This window comes from Mchenga conophoros, linkage group LG18 (genome assembly GCF_057382185.1).
Source record: "Mchenga conophoros isolate Kocher_MC1m ecotype Shallow Benthic linkage group LG18, M_conophoros_male_GT1.1, whole genome shotgun sequence".
Classification (NCBI taxonomy): Eukaryota; Metazoa; Chordata; class Actinopteri; order Cichliformes; family Cichlidae; genus Mchenga; species Mchenga conophoros.
In genome coordinates, this window is record NC_140543.1 from 32341844 (window position 1) to 32364317 (window position 22474).

The following is a 22474-nucleotide window of genomic DNA, read 5'->3' on the forward strand; positions in this document are numbered from 1 at the left end:
GTCTGGAGTTCGACACTCCTGCTCTAGTGTATACTCTTCTCTGTGGTTTAGATATTATTTTATTACTATTATTTGTTGTTTAAGGCTGTAGAGATTGGATTTTACTGTTCCCTAATTGTTGTTGTTTTTTTTGTTTGTTTTCTGTTTTTTCCACCAGGGGGAATCTTCTCTTCACATACTTTTAAGTGAGTTTGAAGGGGTTCTGCTTAATTATTACTCTTTTCTAGTTAACATTCAGAAGTGAAGCCCAATAATCATGATTTCACAGTCAGCCTCAGATACTTATCAAATTAAAGCTCATGTAGAAACAAACAAACAAATGAACAAAAGATTTTGTCCTTCATTTCTGTCAAACAAAGCTGTATGAAACGTTTCCAACTGTCTAGCCCGGTTGCTAGGCAGCCCGGTTGCTAGGCAGCCCGGTTGCTAGGCAGCCCGGTTGCTAGGCAGCCCGGTTGCTAGGCAACGTTTGATTGATTGATTGAATATTTATTTTGAACATGTTGAAAAAGTACAACAAAATACAATTAAAAGAGACAAATGAACAAAGCAAAACAAAAGGAAAACGAGCAACCACAACTCCAAATAACGTTCATGTTCAAAAAGGAGCAGGAAGAAGCATAAGCTTGTTTAATCCCACCCCTTTTCCACTATCTAGTATCAATAGACTAGAGAAATACCTCCTTGCAATTACATTATATGTTATGTGTAATGTTTTTTTTATATATATATATATATATATATATATATATATATATATATATATATATACATACATACGTATACACATATACACATTTTCTAACACCTCAAGGATACACAACATATATATATATATATATATACACACACACACACACACACACACACACACACACACACACACACACAAACAAACAAACAAACAAACACACACACACCCACCCACCCATACCAACATACCCGTGCACCCGCACACACATGAAAATATTAGACAAGAACACCCTATCAAATCTCTACCTTTTCCCTGTACCCTGTAAAAACCATATCCTTAATCCGCTTTTTAAACTGCGCCATGCTCTGACATTGCTTCATATCTTTACTTAGTCTGTTCCACAGCTTCACTCCACACACAGAGATGCAAAACTTTTTAATGTTGTACGGATACGAGGATGTTTTAAATTTAATTCCCCCCTGAAATTGTATCCCCGTTCCCTTTTAGAAAACATTTTTAGAATATTGTCAGGAAGCAGGTTATTTATTGCTTTATATATAATTTGTGCAGTGAGAAAATGAACCAGATCTGTGAATGTTAGAATTTTTGATTTTAAGAATAGTGGATTTGTATGATCTCTGTAACCAGTTTTATGGATTATCCTTATGGCCCTTTTTTTTTTTTAATATAAAGATTGATGATAGCGAACATTTGTAAGTATTGTTCCAAACCTCTGCACAGTAATTCAAATACGGTCCAATCAGGGAACAATAGAGAATGTGGAGTGATTTGTGGTCCAGAATGTGTTTTACTTATCTCAAGATTGAGACACTTCTTGAAATTTTGTTATGTATATGATTTATATGAGACTTCGTAGGGCTGGGCGATATGACCCAAAATTCATATCTCGATATTTTTTAGCTGGATGGCGATATAAGATATATATCTCGATTTTTTTTTTTTTTTTTTTTAAAGCCATAAGTTAAGAACAAAAAGAGTGTTCCTAGTCACACTGTGTCCCAGATGTCACACGGGCACTTTTATTTACATACAGCGTAGATGTACATGAAGAAATTACTCAAAAATAAATTATCAGCATTTATTAAATAATCATGGTCCATAAATAAAAGAAAACAATGTTGTTTTTGTGCATAACAAAAAGCTCACAATTGTGCAGTCAAAATGTAAACTAATAGACGCTGAGCATAATAACAAAGAGACAGATTTCACAGCTGCACCACGTCTCTGAACAGGGGCCATTTGTGGTCCTTATACACACACAGTACGTATCACTCCGCGAGGCTCCTCCCCAGTAGCCGTAATCCTCCGACAATCCATCAAGTGGTGCAGCCGTGCAGCCCCTCTGGGCTGCATGTCGTTAGCGCGGTTAGCTCGCTAACACGTTGACGCCGTCCAGCCCCACGCACGGTAACTCGCTAACGGAGATTTTCCGCTTTAATCTTGTCATTGCCTGCAGGTGAAGCTATGGGGGAGGGGGAGTTGTGTTCAGTGAAGGAGAGGCGAGGCCAAGTAAGGTTGCGTAGAGACAAAAGTGGACGAAAGAGAGGCAAACCTGCGGCTCCACAAGTATAATTATAACGTAACATAGACTATATATCGATATAAACGATATTGTCACATCTTATATCTTGTATGAAAATATATCGATATTTTTAAAAAACTCGATATATCGCCCAGCCCTAACTTCCAGTTTAATTTATCATCTATAATCACACCAAGAAACTTATGTTCAAGTACTCTTTCAATTTCCACACCATCTAAACGAATCTGCACTTGTGCATTTCTAAGGGAATTCCCAAATAAGATAATTTTAGTTTTACTTAGATTTAGCGATAGTTTGTTCCTGTTAAACCATTTTTTAATTATCCAGCAGCTCTTTTAGATTCCCCCCAGAACAAAAAATATTTGTGTCATCTGCAAATAATACTAATTTTAATATATCAGATGCCTTACAAATATCATTTATATAAATAATAAATAAATTTGGACCCAGTACAGAGCCTTGTGGAACACCACAAGCAATGTCCAAGCATGATGAGGAATGGACACCGAGCTTCACAAATTGTTTCCTGTCACTTAAATAATTTTTCACCCATTGCAGTACAACCCCCCCCCCCCCCCCCCCCCCCCGATCCCGTACCGTTCCAGTTTATTAATTAATATGTTATGATTGATTGTGTCGAATGCTTTCTTGAGATCCAGAAATACTCCAGCTGCATACTGTTTCTGATCTATAGCATTTGTAATCTCGTCAATTGATTCGATTAATGCCAGAGATGTTGATCTTTTTGATCTGAATCCATATTGACTGTCAGAGAGTAATTTATATTTATCTAAGAATTTGTCTAATCATTTATTAAACAGGTTTTCTAGGATTTTGGAGAATTGTGGTAGTAAAGAAACAGGCCTGTAATTTGTGAAGTGGCGTCTGTCCCCGGTTTTATACAGCGGCACAACTTTAGCTATTTTCATTTTGTTTGGCACTTTTCCCGTCTGAAATGATAAGTTGCAAATATATATTAGAGGTCCTACAATTCCTTCAATGACCTTCTTGACGATTTTCATGTCAATATCATTACAATCAGTAGATGTTTTATATTTACACATGTGTACAATGTCAATTATTTCTTTTTCCTCCACTGATGTGAGGAACATTGAGTTAGGGTTCCTATCAATCAGGTTTTAACTACAGTCTACTGATGGCAGTGACTCAGGAATTTGTTCTGCCAGTTTTGGTCCAATATTTACAAAATAATGATTAAAGCTGTTGACCTTATCAGCAGTGTTTTCCATAATATTGCCATTGTCGATAAAGTATTTAGGATAACTTTGTTGTCCAGAATTATTTTTAATGATACTGTTTAAAACATCCCATATTCCCTTCATATTATGTTTATTGTTGTTCAATATTAATCTTGGTCAACTTATTTTTGTATTTTTTATATTTATTTTCAGCTTCTTTTGTTCTTTGTTTTAGGTATTCCCTATAGAGTGTATTTTTCTTTTTACATGCATTTTGTAAACCCTTAGTGAGCCATGGTCTATCTGAATATTTGTGCTTTCTGTTGTATTTTATTGTTGGACAGTTTTTATCGTACAACTCCATGAATATTCTTAAAAATATGCCATATGCAATATCAATATCAGCTTCTTTGTACACATTGTCCCAGTCCTGATTTAATAGATCGTTCTTAAATGCAGTCATAGTTTCTTCTGTCCTTACACGTCTGTATCTCAGTTGTTCTTCATGCTGATTTTTCTTATAATTAGTGTCATAAACTGCAAAAACTGGTAGGTGATCACTGATGTCATTAATTAATATTCCGCTCACAATGTTGTTTTCCATATTGTTAGTGAAAATATTGTCAAGTAAGGTGGCACAATGTGGTGTAATTCTGCTGGGCGTGGTTATTTTAGGATGTAAACTCAAACTGTACATAGTGTTTAGGAATTCGTCTGTCATTTTATGCTTTTTCGGATTCAACAGGTCAATATTAAAATCACCACAGATAAACATAACTTTTTGATTTGTTTTAGAAAATATTTCCTCTATGAAGTCATTAAATACTTGAATACTAGAGCCAGGTGTTCTATATATACAGCTAATTATTACATTTTTCTCTTTTTCCTTATAAATTTCAATTGTTATACATTCTAGTAAATTATCAATTACAGTTGTCATACTTTCTACCACCTTGTAGTTTAGGTTTTTATCCACATACACAGCTACTCCCCCTCCACTCTTGTTCCTTCTATTTACAAAATTCACTTCATATCCCTCCTGTCCAAAGTCCGTTCCTTTCTCCGATTTGATCCATGTTTCAGAAATGGCAATAATTCCAAATGGATTTGTCAACTCATTGAGATATTCCTTTATATTGTTGAAGTTGGCATACAGACTTCTGCTATTAAAATGGATTATTGATCATTTATTTTTTGTGTTGATGGTGTGCTTAAACTGTTCATCGGTGAAGTAGCAGCAGTTACTGCTAATGTTGTAGAAGAAATTATTTTCCAGGTCTATACTTTTCTAAGTCTAGAACATTATGGTCTGTGTATCGAAATGTTCTCAGTTCCAGATTATCATAAAGAGAATTCCAATGAGTTATGTTGATATTGTTGCCGGATGCAGATGAAGTTCTTTTGGACTGTGCCATGTGTTGTGTTGTGTGTCACGTCACATGTGTATTCATACCTCCAGAGTAAGTTGACCTCAGTATTTGTCCAGCTCCTCCATATTTCTGATGACCAACACTTTGGCTTGTTCCGGTGTTCCATTGAGTTTAATGAATACTTTGCAGTTGGTGGTCCATGTATTTTGAATTTTTCCCTGTTTCCTCAAGTAACGTGCTTTCCTGGCAATGTCCGCATTTCTTTTTATCAGATGTTCGTTCATGAAGACATCGGATCCTTTCAGTTTCTTTCCTTGTTTTAACAGTGCTGTTTTCTGTTTGCAAATCTCACAATGATGGCTGGTTTGTCACTGTCATTTTTTTGGGGTAGAGGGTGGCAAGCCTCAATGTTGTTATAATCCACTTCCACACCTTTGGACCGTAGAAAGGTAGCCACTTGATGCTCCGTGGAGTTGACATCTTCCTCTCCTGGCCCTCCTACATTGTCAGCGGCGACCGCCCGGGCGTATGACCGGGGTTTGATGCGAAGCCCCGTGATGATAACATCGTTCATCCGGGTGTCCTGCTCCAAATCCGCCACTCTGTTCTCCAGGTACGCCAGCCGCCGATCCTTCTCGGCGTTCTGGATGCGGAGAGCCTTAACTTCCTCGACCAGGTCCAGGATGGCTTTCTGCTGCAGTTTGACAGTAGAAATCTCCTCTGTCATAAACTCCAGCGACTTCTTAATATCGTCACCTTCCTCGGCTGACAGAGCTTTTTTCGGGCCCATGCTGAGAAACGCACTTGTAGCGTTGCCGTGACGACCGGTGTTCCAGATCTACTGGCGTTTAGATCAACTGTCGTTGGTCGAACAGATGTGTGGCAGACTTGCGTTTCAGGAGCTACTACCGACAAACCAGCAAAAAAATGCCAAATGTGTCATCTGTGACACTTGTGAGGTTATCTCAAACACACTCCGTCAGTCTTGATGCTGGTGAACAACAAAATGTTTAAAAATGTGGCGAGTTTACCTGGTGATATCCTCATGCGCGACGCGATCGCGAAAACAGCAAACAAGTACCACGCCGTTGTTGTTCACAGGACAGCAAGAGTAAACGATCGGGAGACTTGTCGTCGTCATCGTTCCCCTGGCACGTTGTATTTCTCCGGTTTCAGCGTTTTTGCTGCACAACTAAAGCGAGCAGTTTACTTTGTGCACTAACATTGAGTCGAATCAACCAGCGCCACATCTGGCCAAATGCCACAGCCTACAGCCAGATCAACCTGTGACACACATCTGCAGCACGTTTGAATTCGTTTCATGCACAATACATTTGTACCTTTCAACTGTGTGTTTGTGCGTCATGCAAATAAACCATTGAAATGAATGAAATGATATCATGTATTTATTATCAGCCTACATTTGTACAAAATGCCAAATGACATACACATAGTCATAAGAATCACCATCCTGATATCAATACTTTTGCCCATAAGAAAAATGTCGTGAACAAATATATGACACACTAATATTTCACCAGTGTTGTAACATCACATGTCGTTAGCATAGTCTGCCTGTGTCTTCCCTCTGCAAACGAACATTTCAGAGTTGGTTGTGATATACAGTCTGCATAAGTGTGGTCAATCTAATAAACATTTGTAAGGAGATGGCAGTTACTGTGAATGTACAGCAGGTGATTAGTAATAAACAGTCAGACAATGACTCTGACAATCTCATTCAATCTTGCAGATTGAATGCACCTTCTGTGGAAAGTGGTACCACACAGTGTGTGTGTGGACTTTCCCTGTGCAGAAGGCGACTACAAATGTTGTGGGTGCTAAATAAACAGAAAAAATTTATCCCTGTTGTCTTTGCTTACTGATTGTTTTTAGTGTTGACAATCCACATTGCTGGGATTGCATCTGTCAACATGTTTGTGGGTAGATTTGGATGTACCAGGGGTAAGTGCAGCCACTCAGCCTCTACTCAATGTGATCATAGCAGCAGGTGCAGATGTGTCACAAGTTAATCTAGTAGTAGGCTATGGTATTTGGCCACAGGTGGCAGCAGTGGACTGACCTCCATTGGAGACTGCTCCAGCTGCTATGTGATAGTGGATCTGCTACAAATTGAAGATCATAAGCAAGTTTTGGAAATTAACCCTTGAATTATGTTGAAGAACAAACATTGATTTTGTTGCGTCAGCGTGATGAGAGCTATTGAAAACAAAAGAAAGAATCTTTGGAAAAAAGTTATCTAAGGAGAATTAATTTATTTTAGTCTGACCCTAGTCCCATCCGCTTCATTTTTGGGGAGCTGTCGCATCGTCCATGTTCTCATCGTCCTCAGTCAGTTCAGTCACGTGATGCTTTGTCGCCAAAATGTACAAATAAATGAGACTTTTCAAAGAAACTGATTGTAACAGCTTTTTCAATACATTCTTTGTCTGCTCTTGACCTTACAAACTACACCCATTATTATTTGATTAACATTATTTTTGGTAAAATAGGCAAGGCAATGACAGGCATAAAGTCCAAAAAAACAAACATGAAGCATTTTAACAGAAAAGAAATGGCACTGAGAGCCAGATTAAACAGAGCAGGTCCTAAAGCTGTGTTTGGACAAACTCAATGGACAAAAACAATTCACCTTAAACAAAAATCTGCAGGGAGTGTCGGGGAGAGCAGCCCCACAACTACAATTCATCTCTACACATCTGTCAGTCAGAGGCAACAGTATCGAACAGCAGTTCGAAAAAAAGAAAAATCAACGTCAAAGGAATGGTGTTGGTATTAAAATAAGATGGTGTGTACAGAAAAGTCCTTAGGTTCACCTTTCAGAAGAACATGTGCAAAATACATCAAACTCTACATTTCATCTCTTTAAAAAAATAAACACAAAAAGTCAAAGCAGCGTTGGTCAGGTTTGATCCTACACTGATCGTGTATTCATTCTCAACCCTGCAGCCCACGCTTCCCAATGTCAAGAATATGGTCATTCATACTAATAAGACCTTCAATAATAGTGCTAGTAAGTTATACTGCTGAGCGCTAATTAATGCGTCTCCATGCTGATCCCACTCCTAACAGTAGAGGGCAGCAGAGTGATCACACCAGCTTAAAAGATGCGTCATATAGACTGGAGAGGCAGCAACACTGGCTGGTCTCAAAGATCAGAGGGCTTGATTTCCCAGCAGCTTCTTATCCAAAAATTCTCTTTGCTCACAGAAACGTGAAGAAACAAAGAAAGGAAACTTTGGAGAGACCAAGCCCTCGTCTTACTTATGTATATATATATATATATTTATCAACATGCCTCTGGTTTAATATAGATTACGTACAGAGCAACATTTGTGTTCATTACACACAAACGGATTGGGCCGTTTCCTCGTACACAGACATCAGAGGGTATTTGGTTGCCGACATCCACAGAACAGCTTTGGAGCATTGCTAGTAAAAAAAATGACATTAGTGCAAATTCAGGGAGTGCAGAATTATTAGGCAAGTTGTATTTTTGAGGAATAATTTTATTATTGAACAACAACCATGTTCTCAATGAACCCAAAAAACTCATTAATATCAAAGCTGAATGTTTTTGGAAGTAGTTTTTAGTTTGTTTTTAGTTTTAGCTATTTTAGGGGGATATCTGTGTGTGCAGGTGACTATTACTGTGCATAATTATTAGGCAACTTAACAAAAAACAAATATATACCCATTTCAATTTTTTTTTACCAGTGAAACCAATATAACATCTCCACATTCACAAATATACGTTTCTGACATTCAAAAACAAACCAAAACCAAATCAGCGACCAATATAGCCACCTTTCTTTGCAAGGACACTCAAAAGCCTGCCATCCATGGATCCTGTCAGTGTTTTGATCTGTTCACCATCAACATTGCGTGCAGCAGCAACCACAGCCTCCCAGACACTGTTCAGAGAGGTGTACTGTTTTCCCTCCTTGTAAATCTCACATTTGATGATGGACCACAGGTTCTCAACGGGGTTCAGATCAGGTGAACAAGGTGGCCATGTCATTAGTTTTTCTTCTTTTATACCCTTTCTTGCCAGCCACGCTGTGGAGTACTTGGACGCGTGTGATGGAGCATTGTCCTGCATGAAAATCATGTTTTTCTTGAAGGATGCAGACTTCTTCCTGTACCACTGCTTGAAGAAGGTGTCTTCCAGAAACTGGCAGTAGGACTGGGAGTTGAGCTTGACTCCATCCTCAACCCGAAAAGGCCCCACAAGCTCATCTTTGATGATACCAGCCCAAACCAGTTCTGGCGTCTGAGTGGGACTGGAGCTCTCTGCCCTTTACCAATCCAGCCACGGGCCCATCCATCTGGCCCATCAAGACTCACTCTCATTTCATCAGTCCATAAAACCTTAGAAAAACCAGTCTTGAGATATTTCTTGGCCCAGTCTTGACGTTTCAGCTTGTGTGTCTTGTTCAGTGGTGGTCGTCTTTCAGCCTTTCTTACCTTGGCCATGTCTCTGAGTATTGCACACCTTGTGCTTTTGGGCACTCCAGTGATGTTGCAGCTCTGAAATATGGCCAAACTGGTGGCAAGTGGCATCTTGGCAGCTGCACGCTTGACTTTTCTCAGTTCATGGGCAGTTATTTTGTGCCTTGGTTTTTCCACACGCTTCTTGCGACCCTGTTGACTATTTTGAATGAAACGCTTGATTGTTCGATGATCACGCTTCAGAAGCTTTGCAATTTTGAGACTGCTGCATCCCTCTGCAAGATATCTCACTATTTTTGACTTTTCTGAGCCTGTCAAGTCCTTCTTTTGACCCATTTTGCCAAAGGAAAGGACGTTGCCTAATACTTATGCACACCTGATATAGGGTGTTGATGTCATTAGACCACACCCCTTCTCATTACAGAGATGCACATCACCTAATATGCTTAATTGGTAGTAGGCTTTCGAGCCTATACAGCTTGGAGTAAGACAACATGCATGAAGAGGTTGATGTGGACAAAATACTCATTTGCCTAATAATTCTGCACTCCCTGTATTAGTGCACGGTGGCACGGTGGTTAGCACTGTTGCCGCACAGCAAGAAGGTCCTGAGTTCAATTCCACCATCAGGCCGGGGTCTTTCTGTGTGGAGTTTGCATGTTCTCCCCGTGTTTGTGTGGGTTCCCTCCGGGTACTCCGGCTTCCTCCCACCGTCCAAAGACATGCAGCTTGTGGGGATAGGTTAATTGGATAATCCAAATTGCCACTAGGTGTGAATGTACGAGTGAATGTGAGTATGAATGGTTGTCTGTCCTTGTGTGTTGGCCCTGCGACAGACTGGCGACCTGTCCAGGGTGTACCCCACCTCTCGCCCTATGACAGCTGGGATTGGCTCCAGCACCCCCCGCGACCCTGAAAAGGATAAGCGGAAGCGAATGGATGGATGTACAGATCACTATAAATATCAAGAATTAACAGAGAGTGGGTGTTCGCCCAGGGCACCAAACAGGCTAAGTGGGAACATACATACAATCCTTTCAAAGAAAAAGGAAAAAGCTCCTCTCCACTGCACATGGGTGAGGCTGTGTGCCTGAGATGACCACAGTAGTGACAGCGTCTCTCTGTCAAGACCAGAAAACCGGCTGTTTGGAAAATGTGACGCCTGAACTTGGGGCTTAAAGGGATTACTTTTTACATATACTGACCTGATAATTTGAAGATTTGGCCATGATCATGATAAGCTTTTAAATGGGGAAATATAATAGCACTGTCATAATACTTAAAGTACAAATGAAAATATAGAAATTAGTGTTGTATAAATTTAAAATGATACAATGAACTGCCTAAGGGAACTGTAAAAATTAATATAAATGGAAAATACAGAGACATTCGATACAGACATCTGTAGAGACAGAATTAATGAACAGAATGCAATAATACATTAAGGCCACATATACAAGGAGAAGCGGAAAACAAACCACAAGGGGAGATATATCTCATCTCAGATAAGCAGTTAGGAAGATGCTTTAAAACAGTTGTGTCATTGCACTGTTAGAACTCAGTGCAATGAACTATCACAAACTATCACAAATTTCTGTCATTTTACACATTTATTGTGGCGTTTCACTGCACACACAGCCCACTTATGATCGAGTGGGCTGTCATGTCTCATCCAGTCATGCGGCACACAGCCCACTCGATCATAAGTGGGCTGTGTGTGGCCCACGATGTGACACGAGTTTGACACCACTCTTTATAATATATGTTTTCTGTGGTTTATTTTCTTAAACAAATTTAACGAGTTAAGAAGAGAACAAACTTGGGGTTGGTTTTGTAATTCTAATGCTGCGTATAAATAATCTGGCAACAGACTAAATAACACCCTTGAAAAACTAAACTAAAAGTTGCGTTGTCTCTAGAAAAAGAATCGGAGATTGATGAAATCTTGAAAGCGTGTGGACTTTTTCCTCGCGAGTTAGATCGATCATGTCGCAGGTTGACTGTTCTCGTCTAGCAACGTGACGTCACGTCCGGTAAAAATGCGCCGATTGCCACATGACTGGATGAGACTGAACAGATGCACAGCAGCCCATCCTCATGAGCAGGCAGTCGTGAAAACTTCTCACGAGTCTTATCCGGATCCAGGAAGAGTAACGGCAGTTCACCTGCTCTCACTGCCGTGGAGCTTCATAATGCTCACATTACAACCTTAAGGACTCTGCAAGCCTGTTACTCTGAGGGAGAGGAGTGCGACAGACACGGCTCTGAATAACATGCTCTCCTCAGCCTGAGCTTCACTCTGTGTTTTGAAAGAAATGGCAACAAAAGGCAGGCTGGTGCTGCGGAGTGTGTTCACAGGACTCAGAGCTCATGCTGTCTGGTATCAGAGCTCAGCTTCGACTCCCAGTCAAGGTCGGCTGCTGTGGAGACCTCAGCTCAGACATCTGAGCTGCTCATACGGACTCTGCGGGGCTGCTCCGCCCTCCACAGGTACTCATCAGCTGGCTGTACTCCAGCCTGTACACTGACGTGACGTGCGTGCGCCCAATGCCACTACTTCTTCTACTGGTCTTCTACTGGTCTTCTACTGTCTACATTTGTAGTTATTGGACAGGATTCTCAGTTGAGTCCAGCTTGTCCACATCATTCATGTTTCATTAGAATCCTTTAGAATCTTCCACTTTGTAGGAGACGTGTTTGCTTGTATTATCTAAGACTTTTGGACACTTATTATTTTGTAAAACATTTGTTCTTCCGTCTCTGTAAAAACTGTAATTCTATACATTTCTGCATATCTGTTAATGCGGCAGAAATTCACTTCAGTTTCAGTAAGTACTTAAAATGAGTATCAAAGTGTAACTTGTGACTTGTGTCCCAAATCCATCTTACGATCAGGTCCCAGCAGTCTGTCGTTCAGGAGTCACACCTGTGGAGAACTGCGATCAGATGATGCGGGGAAGAAAGTCACTCTGTGTGGCTGGGTCCAGTATCTCAGGTAGTCAGCCACTGGTTGATTGATATGACTGAGCCCCCAGTGTGTTTTACAGATGGCTGTAGTAACCCACTGTTGTACCTCTCTCCTGACCTCCAAAACCGAAAGTGTCCAATTTGGGTTAATCGCTCTATAAGACCTTTGCCGGTTCTTGTGTAATTTGGCGTTCCCCAGCCTTTTCTCCCCGTTTCCCTTGCTTAAGAATGGCTTCATGACAACCAGCTGAAAATGGTCAGGTGCAAGGACTGGACTGGAAATGAGTGAAAAAGCAGCAAACGTCTTAAGAAAACCTCTGGGTGCTGGTTTAGCTCACTGGGATGAGCAGGCCGTATGTCTGAGAGTGGCCAGCACAGGTTTGAATCCGACCCGCAACCCTTTGCCACACGTGTTCCCCTCTCTCTCCGTCACTCTTCACTGTACTCTATCGAGTACAAGCAGAAAAAGGCCAAAAAAAATTTAAGTAAAACTCTGAAAGATCTCAAGAAAGCCAAGAGAACTAAGACCATCTTAAAAAAAGTTCTTTCATCATTCTTCAAAGGGTCTCATATAAATTTGAGAAACAGTATGTGTCTCTGCCCCCTACAGGCAGGACCTGTTCGTCATCCTGCGAGACTTCAGCGGCTTGACACAAATTCTAATTCCTCAGGAAGTATGGAAGAAAACAACAAAATACACTAACATTACCAATGAACGCTGTGCTGTAAAATACAGAACTAAATAGTTTGTTTCCTCTGTTTTAAGTCTCCAAGTACTTTGAAAGCCACGTTGTGCAATCTGACGCCCGAGTCTGTCATCAAGGTTACAGGAACAGTCAGGAACCGACCAGTGGGGCAGGAGAACAAGGTCTGTACGTGCTTCTGAAGGTGCAGTGAAACACCACCCACCTGCAGGGGGTGGTGAGGAAAGTCTAGTTCCTGTACTTTGAGTTTAACCCACATGGGCCAGGAATCCTAATTACTACAGCATCCAGTCACACTGTGCTTAATATACTGAGTGCCTGGTTTTAAACGTGGAAGGGGAAAAAAAGTACCAACACTCTCTCATCAATATGTTTCACTATATTTATCAAATAGCATAATAATGTTCTGTCCTTTAATGAACATAGTAAAGGACAGGGATCAGAAACTTTCTTTTCCAAGGAGTGACTGTCTGTCCTAAATAATCTGGTGAATTGATACCATTTCATCAATCTTAAATTGCTTTCTGTAGCAATATAATGAGACTTTTGGTGATTAGTCGCCTAATTCTGTTTTGAATCGTGTGTTTAAACCAGGAGATGCCGACAGGAGAGATCGAAGTCTTGGCAGAGAATGTGGAGGTCTTCAATGTGTGCCAGAAGCTGCCGTTTGAGATAAAAGACTTTGTCAAAGTAAGTAACTTAACGTTACATGGACGTGGACTATTGAGCACGCTGTAATAATAAAAAATTTTTTTACTCACCAGAAGTCTGAGTCATTGCGGATGCAGTATCGCTACCTGGACCTGAGGTCATCACAGATGCAGAAGAACCTAAGACTGAGATCCCAGCTGGTGATGAAGATGAGGGAGTATCTCTGTAATGTGCACGGTATGGACAGCCATGTTTGTGTTCTGTCTTTAATTTGCCCAGACATAAAAGGTCACAGGACTGTCACTGATGTTGTTGCCTGTAAGAGGAAACCAGGTGCAGGAACTAATCTGTTCTTGCTGTAGCAAGCTCTGATTTTCATATGCTTTTTGCTGTTGTTGTTGTTTTGCTGTAATGAATAGGCTTTGTGGATGTGGAAACTCCCACTCTGTTCAAAAGGACACCAGGGGTAAGACATTTGTAGACATTTTTACATGTTTACCAGGTTAAAGAGCAGAAACTTGCACAACAATCCACCTTTAATGGTCTATAAGAACAGTTTCTAAAAAATTCTTTGGTTCTATTAAATATAAATATAACAGCAAAAACATAATTTGGCTTACATGTTATGGTTTCATATCTGATATTTTAATGAACTTAATGAGTGTTTGTGTTTTAGGGAGCCAAAGAGTTTGTGGTTCCCTCCAGAGAGCCAGGATTATTTTACTCTTTACCCCAGAGTCCACAGCAGTTTAAGCAGCTTCTCATGGTGGCTGGTGTAGACAGGTGGGTGCAGGCTCCACAATCTGCTATTTAACAGAAAGATGTTTGTTGTTTTTAAACGCTGCACTGGTCCAGATCGAAAACAGAGTTAAAAGGGAACGAATAGTGAGCATACAGTTCTGGTCAGAAGTTTTCATCCACTCGTCGGGAGCATGAATGTCATGGTAATTTGGGGCTTTTAATGATGATGTACATACATGCGTCTTTAATGTATGTATGTACAAGGTTCTACAGTGTCTTTTAACTACTGGTTAGTGATCATGATTTTGCCCTTTTTGCCAGTATAAAAATGATTTTTTGACAGCATTCATTGGACTGACCAGCACTCAAGAATGGGGAAAGAACTCACTTAAGGTCTTGGAAGGAGACCTGTAGATGTATACAAACTGGGAAGGTCTGTTGGAGACCTTTCTAAACAACTGAATACTGCAAGATAATAAATTCAAACAACTGCATGTAAATGCAAATTGTTTGGATTGTTTGGAAGAAGACCAATTTCTCCCTCAGAGGAGAGGAAATTGATTAGGTTATTCAGGAAACAACCCAGGAAGCACAGGGCTTAAGACTGCCATGAACTTGAACATTAGTGCCACTTTCCCAAGTGAAACAAGTTTTATATTACATGGACTGAGAGGGTGCTGACCCAGAAAGTGAAGAGGTTTTATGGTTGGACGAGACAAAGATTGAGCTATTAGGCCACAATTACAAGGGGTATGTTTGGAGGATTAAGATGAGACTTTCAAATCTAAGAGGACCATACCAACCGTCAAGCATGGTGGTGGTAGCATCAAGCTTTGGGGATGTTTTGCCACCAGTGATATGGGTAAATTGCCCAAAATAGAGAGAATAATATAGGAGGACTACTTCCAAATTTTTCAACAAATCCACAGCTGGACAGTTGAAACGGTCTTCCCAATACTGCAACCTCAACCTAGTTGAAAATTTGTTGGTTACACATAAAGGCTGGGACCAGGAAACCAACCAATTTAAATGAACTCTAAAAATTCTACCAAGAAGTGGTGGTCAAATATCCATCGAGAATTATGCCACAAGCTTGTTGACGGCTACTCAAAGCGTCTCGTCGAGGCAAAGCATTGTAAGGGACATTAGAGAAATAATAGTCAAGTTATATTTGTTATTAAAGATGTATGCTGTACATAAAGCACGTGTATCATTCCACCCTGGGAAAAAACAGTTCAAAGAGGTTATTTAAAATTACTGTCATGTTTATGTTCACGATGAGCGTCTGCAAACTTCTGACCACCATCAGCTAATAAGAAACCATTTTAACCTCCTAAGACCCAAACTCTTTCATGGCATGCGTTTTTAATTTCTCTTTGATATTTGGGCTGATTGGGACCTGATGAATGTAAAAACAAACAATTACCAGTTGTTGTTTTGTTTTTTAACCTGATTTTTGTTTCTAAGAAAAATGAGAGCCACATATGAGGATATTCGTTTAAAATTCGATAGAACAGTAGCAGTATAATGTCCTCGTAAGTGGATATCAGGCCCTTGTAGAGCAAAATTGAGTATTTTGTTCTAAATAACCCAAAATATGATGTCCACATATGTGGACGCCAGGTCCTAGGAGGTTAAAGCAAGTTTGCTATACCAGCCTAAAATGTGATGACTAGGCATGGAGCAAATACTGGAGATTCGTACTCTGTGTGTGAAACATGTACTTGGATAAAAGAGAAAAAAGCCTAGGGGTATTAATCTTATGTCACTGCCTATATACCGGGGAGAAGAACCAAAGGATGATTGCACTCCCATACTGAAATAAAGCACTTAGACCTGACTGATTTCCACTGCTGATAGCTTTGCACACATAACAGAATTTTTAGAAGTCCACCACGTTAGAGTCAGAACCTGCTGTTAATGGCCAACAACCTCTGTCTTCTGTCTCCTCTGTGGCAGGTACTTTCAGATAGCCCGGTGCTACAGAGACGAAGGCTCCAAACCAGACAGGCAGCCTGAATTCACCCAGGTGAGATGGAATACACACAAGTTTGAAGCGCCACAGTTTAAAAAAAGAAAAATACATTTTTCAGTCTGTTTCAGACATGAGATATTTGAAATTGCTGGCCAACCTCCCATATATCTGTTTACAAGTAGTCCTCTTCATGCATGTGTGACATATGCAGCACACGCGCAGCAGTGCAGGCAAATAGTTGTGTGCACACTCACAGACACAGCTGAACATGGACATTTAAAAAAAAAAAAAAAACTAACAGGAGAAGTTGCAAAAGCTATCCAGAGCTCAGAGCCAACTGCGGTATGAGCAACAAATCAAAACAAATGACAGATTCGTGAAAAAGAGAAAACGACTGATGTCCTGTTAGCTTTGAGTATATGATTAAACTGCCCTTTCCTATACTGGGAGTCAAACCTCAGCTGCCTGTGTGAAAATCTGGAATCTTAACCACTAGAAGTTTGTTCAGTTTCTGAAATAAAATGTCTGACTTCAAACCCGCCCATACGGAAAAGAAATAGTAAAAACTTATATGTGATTAAATCATATAAGGCTTACATGATTTACTCATGAAAGTGGCCACTTTCATGAGTAAATCATATAAGGCTTACATGATTTACTCATGAAAGTGGCCACTTTCGCATTACTTTCATACATTGTTTTAGTAAGTATCCAAAACATACAAGTTTCATTATATAATTTTTCAAGGGATCTTATATCTGTTTTCACACTTATATGCTTTTCATACAAGTTTCACACAAGACAGATACAAACTTTATAAGATTTATATATATATCTTTTCCATATGGGCGATTTCGTACCACTTGTGTGTGTAGACCACCTGTTAGTTTTAATATTTTATCAGCTGACTGGTGCATTCAACAGCTAATTAAACTGTGTAGTGTAGCTCACCTGCCTGAAGTACAGGTGAGCATACTGGGTGTTGAATCCAGGCCACTTGTGTGAAAAACAGGAATCCTAACCTGTATCAAAATGTTATGCTTCAAATCTAATTGCGTGCCGTTCGTGCATGTAGTCCAGGATTCTCCTTCTCAAACTACTGTGACAAATTGGATATTTTTGTCCTCTGCTGAGCCTAAGCATTATGGATTTTTTTTTTAAATCCACAAAAGTTATATATAAAGGTACTGCTAAGATTTGATATTTTATCACCCCACTGTTGCATAAAACTGCTAAAAAATAATAATTTAAAATGCTAAGAAATGTAATAATAAAGTACTTAAAGGACGAATTAAAAAAACTAATACAGAATAATTAAACTGTACTTTTTACATGGCAGCTCACTTCCCAGATGTAAAGCACACAATATAATTTACTGTAAATCTTGATCGAGCCTGTCTCGATGTTTCAAGTTGATTCCAAAGCTCTTTTTTGTTTGGATCCTGCTGCTGCTGGAATTCTTTTACAGCTGTGAGTGAAAACATTGCAAACAATGATGTGCGTAATTTAAAAGGTTTGCTGATTTTGCACCAAAATAAGATTTGCAAACACATATTGGTGCCATCTTTGCTCCTGTGATATTTTATCACAGATTTCAATTCAGGATTGTGTGAGTACCATGTGTCTCTCCTGTAATCTGAGTACATATAGTCCGATTAGTCTGGCCCATAGACCGGCCTGTTGTCACATACATGTGACATGTTGGATCATGTCATGTTGTCTGAATTCTGAAAATCCTCTTGTCGTTTCTCCCAGGTGGACATAGAGATGTCTTTTGTGGACCAGGCAGGTATCATGTCACTGGTGGAGGGTTTGCTGCAGTACTCTTGGCCTGCAGAACGTGGTCCTCTTAAGGCTCCTTTCCAAACTCTGACATATGAAGAGGCCATGAGGGACTACGGTGTGGACAAACCCGACACCAGATTCAACATGAAGGTGTTTGATTTCTTGGGGTCCTAACTGAAACTATGTCCTTACTGAACATGCTACATCTTTTACTCTTTTGTTTAATGTACAACATGAGTGAATTATATGATTTTTTTTATTTTATTTGTCTATTTGTGCAGCTAATAGACCTCAGTCAGATCTTCCTTTCCACGGAAATTGAATTCCTCCAATCAGCTCTTGGCCAACCAGGAGGCTCCGTTCGGGCCGTCTGTGTCCCCAGTGGAGCAGTAAGAACAGAACCATTTCCTGTGGCAGAGAATGCTGAAAATGTAGAACAGAAGATGTGTTTTTGTGCCACAAGAGAAGCTGACAACTCTCATATGTGAATTTGTGTGTCTCACATTATGTTTTCTTTCTTGTAACAGAAACTTTTCACTGGGAAGGATTTGGAAGAACTGAAACAAATAGCCAAGACTCAGTTTGGACATGTAGGTCTCTTATCCTTTTCTTTCTTTTACGCCTCACGTTGTTCTGAGATAAACACTTGTGTGTTACAAACACTTGTGTGTTACAAACACTTGTGTGTTACAAACACTAGTAGAAAGTCACAAGTTGTGTTTTCTCCTCGTGCGTTAAGGAGCTGAGCCTGGTGCTGGTCAGAGCAGACGGGACATTGAAGTCTCCCCTGAAGAAGCTGCTGTCTTCGTCTGTCACAGACGAGCTGCTGAAGTGGACTGAAGCCAAGCCAGGAGACCTGCTTCTGATTGCAGCAGGCTCCCACCACACTGTTGTAAGAGGCTTGGTTTGAGTCGGCTGTCAAACAAAGAAGCACAGAGCTGATACAAACGCTCCCTTCATCTGACTCTCTTTTCTGCTCTCAGTGCCCATTGCTGGGTCATCTTCGCCTGCAGTGTGCAAAGCTCCTGGAGTCTCATGGTGTGGTCGTGCGTGACCCCTCAGCCTTCCACTTCCTGTGGGTCGTGGACTTTCCTCTCTTCTTGCCCAAAGAAGATGATCCAGAGGAGCTGGAATCAGCTCATCATCCATTTACTGCACCAGTGCCAGAGGACACACGGTTACTCTATACTGATCCACATAAGGTACTCGTGTAGTACTTTATTAGTTATTTTTAATTATGTAGAAAAATGCAGGATGTATCGTCTGTTTGTAAATTCTGTATTTCACAGGTTCGTGGTCAGCACTATGACCTGGTGTTAAATGGCTGTGAGATCGGAGGAGGCTCCATTCGCATCCACAAAGCCTCAGAGCAGTTTTATGTACTGAAGAATGTCCTTAAGGTCAGTGGCTTCCTCCATCTTGGTGCAGTTCAGTCTTTCACTTATGAAAGAGTGGGACGTTTCAGTGTTAACACTAACTGTTTCCAACTGTTTTTGTGTTTCAGGAGGACCCCGGACTTCTCTCCCACCTCCTCGAGGCCTTGGATTCAGGAGCGCCGCCTCATGGAGGCATTGCTCTGGGTGAGCTCAACTCTGCTCGATTTATCACTGAGCTCGTATATGACTTACATGTGTGCATACACTGGGTTTTTACTAACCACACGGTATCAACCTGATATCATTGCTTTCACTCTAAATACTGTTTGTAGGCGGTCCAGTTTCCCTAACCACTGAAAAGAGATCAGTGTATTTTCTTGAATTGCTCTTAGCACTAACACATATCCATGGCAACATGCTTGATTTTAGTTACACATGTTTCTCCATTAGTTGTATATAAATCCCCACTATAGCACTAACTGGGTAATTATTAGTGTTCCCATGCCATTCATTAGGCAGGTCATTCTTCAGCCCACAAACCACTGTCTCGTGCTACAACGCCAGCAGCTAAAGTCCACATAATTATTTACAGTGCTGGACCAAGACAATAAGGATGGATCAGTTTATAATTCATTTGTGGGATTTTTATGTTTTAGCTCATAACTGTATGAGATTTCTCAGAATGTTTGTTGTTCAAACTTAGAGTTAACATTTTGGTACGCTGAACAGAGAAGGAGAGACACTTACAGTTGGATGGTACTTTTATTAAAATTTCTGGTCAATTTGTGCATCCGAGTTTGTGAATGAATAATTTAAGGCTGGAGTAACTGTGTGTGTTTGTTTGTTTGTTTTTTTTTGGTTTTTTTTGTTGTTTTTTTTGGGGGGGGGGTCCAATTTTGTTATTATATATTTTGTGCCATATCCCAGCATCAGGCACCTTAAGGCACCTAATATTGTAAATACTCTCTAAAAAATAATACAGAGAGAACCCAACAATCTTGAAATGTCCTTTGAGCAAGCACTTGGTGACAGAGGGAAGGAAAAGCTCCTTTTTAACAGGAAGACACATCTAGCAGAACCAAGCTCAGGGAGGGGCGGTCATCTGCTGTGACTGGTTGGAGGTGAGGGGAGGGACACAGGACAAAAGACATGCTGCAGAGACACAATCCAAACTGCTCTGTAGTTTGTGAGTCTTGTGGTTCTTTGTTTGGTATTTGTTTTGTGTGAAGTGTGTGAATAGAAATGATAAAGTTGAAAGCTGTACTTTCTGGTTTGACCACAGGGTGGCAACACTGTCACTGTTTGTGTCATTAGCTGGCACACAGTGACACCTGAATAAGATGTTCAGAGCAGAGCAGCACCGGGCCTGAATGGAGTTTCAGTAACTGTGAGCAAGTCAGTTATTGTGCAAAATGATTTGGGTTTGGAAGATGTGACTTGACAAATGCGCAGCAGTGCTGAACTTGTCTGACTCTTACTATTAGCCCATTTCAGCTGTATCTGTCTGTACCATTCGACTGAACACGATCAAGCTTTTTTCTGCCAGGTCCTTAGTATAAAATGCATGTATTGCGAAGCCTGCATGGACAATTGAACAGTGAATTCAGAGTAAATTGTGCAATATTGAACAGTATATTGATCAAGTTGTCTCTTTATTTCTTTATCCTTTTCTAGGTTTGGATCGACTGGTCTCAATAATAGTCGGAGCTCCCAGCATCCGCGACGTAATCGCCTTCCCCAAGTCATTCCGCGGTCATGACCTCATGAGCCGTGCACCCGACTTGGTGTCTGAAGAGGACCTGAAGTGTTACCACATTTCTGTTAAAATGCCAACAGAGCAAGGAAGAGAGGGAAAGTGATTAAGAAGAACCACAGACATCGAAGGATGTCTGTGTAGTCCCAGGTCTGGTGAGGCTGAGGAGATGTGCAGACTATCAGCAGACAGCAAAAAGACTTTGAGGCTGTAAGATCTGTGCCAGATGGCAAAACAACAGAGACAAGAGATACTTGTGGCTGCATTGATGCTGCCGTCCCTCTATGTTTGTGGTCCTTCGTATCAAGTTTTTTAGATATTTATATCTTTTTACTGATTCTGTACAGCTGCTTATTATGGGGTGGTTTGGTGTACATGTTCAAATGAGGCATTATATGAAATAATAATAAATCTATAATGTCATTGTTTTTGATGCCAAGAAGTTCAATTTCAGCATGTGCAGAACTTTAAAATCCAAAAGTCAGAGATTCTCACTTATGATTTTCATGATGATCTTCATACATCTTCTGTGTAATGTAAATAAAAACAGCAAGCAATGATTTGAAAATGACGTAAACCCATATTTTAGTCTCAGTACGTGTATCATTTCATGGGAAATATTAGCTCAGTTTGAATTTGATGGTCGCTAGATACAACTAACAGGTCAGAAACAATAATGAGAGCATCTTAGTGAATCTGTTTCTTAGAAGTAAGAATGGGATAGAGGTTCACCAGTCGGAAGAACACAGTTTACAAATTATAGAATGATTTCAGAATCATTTCCTCAATGTAAAATTGTGATGACTGAAAAAAAAAATTTCATATCGGTGCATAATATACCAGAATCTGGAGAAATCTCTGTGCGCAACAATTAGGCTGAAATTTGTGTGTGTGATTAGTGCATGGACTCGGGAGTAATCCCAGAACTGTGAACACCAAAATATACTGATTAAAGCAAAGAAGAAGCCATATAGGAATATGATCCAAAAGCACTGCTGTGTTAATAAAATTGACTGAGGCAAAGTGGAAACTGTTCTGTGGCCACATAAATCTAGCAACTAGCCAACTTTGATAGTAATCTGGATTCGTAAAATAAATTAGTATAGATAAATAATAAACATGTTTATTTTTTTATTCGTTTATTAAAATAAACGGGAGGTTTGCACATACTGTAGGCGCATCCGTCACTGTCAGTGCACAGTATGTGTAGTGTTACATAAAACTT

The 22474-nt window shown here is 40.2% G+C and overlaps 1 protein-coding gene across 1 annotated transcript; it reads left to right on the top strand.

Moving 5' to 3' along the window:
• The first annotated feature begins 11355 nt into the window (after positions 1–11355).
• Positions 11356–21675, top strand: dars2 (aspartyl-tRNA synthetase 2, mitochondrial). Its single transcript, XM_085255126.1, has 17 exons — positions 11356–11787; positions 12193–12292; positions 12875–12938; positions 13031–13132; positions 13563–13658; positions 13733–13856; positions 14039–14085; positions 14296–14402; positions 16320–16389; positions 18091–18270; positions 18402–18509; positions 18648–18710; positions 18860–19012; positions 19104–19322; positions 19410–19520; positions 19625–19700; positions 21171–21675. Exons 1-17 carry the CDS (start codon positions 11613–11615, stop codon positions 21353–21355), a joined length of 1980 nt encoding a protein of 659 aa, XP_085111252.1. The 5' UTR covers positions 11356–11612; the 3' UTR covers positions 21356–21675.
• The last annotated feature ends 799 nt before the right edge of the window (positions 21676–22474 follow it).

Bases quoted from the DNA above. Each gene is read 5' to 3' on its own strand.
- dars2 (XM_085255126.1), top strand. From the start codon at position 11,613: ATGGCAACAAAAGGCAGGCTGGTGCTGCGGAGTGTGTTCACAGGACTC. The intron at 14,086-14,295 runs GTAAGACATTTG...TTTGTGTTTTAG, and splicing joins TGTTCAAAAGGACACCAGGG to GGAGCCAAAGAGTTTGTGGT. The intron at 18,711-18,859 runs GTAGGTCTCTTA...TCGTGCGTTAAG, and splicing joins CCAAGACTCAGTTTGGACAT to GAGCTGAGCCTGGTGCTGGT.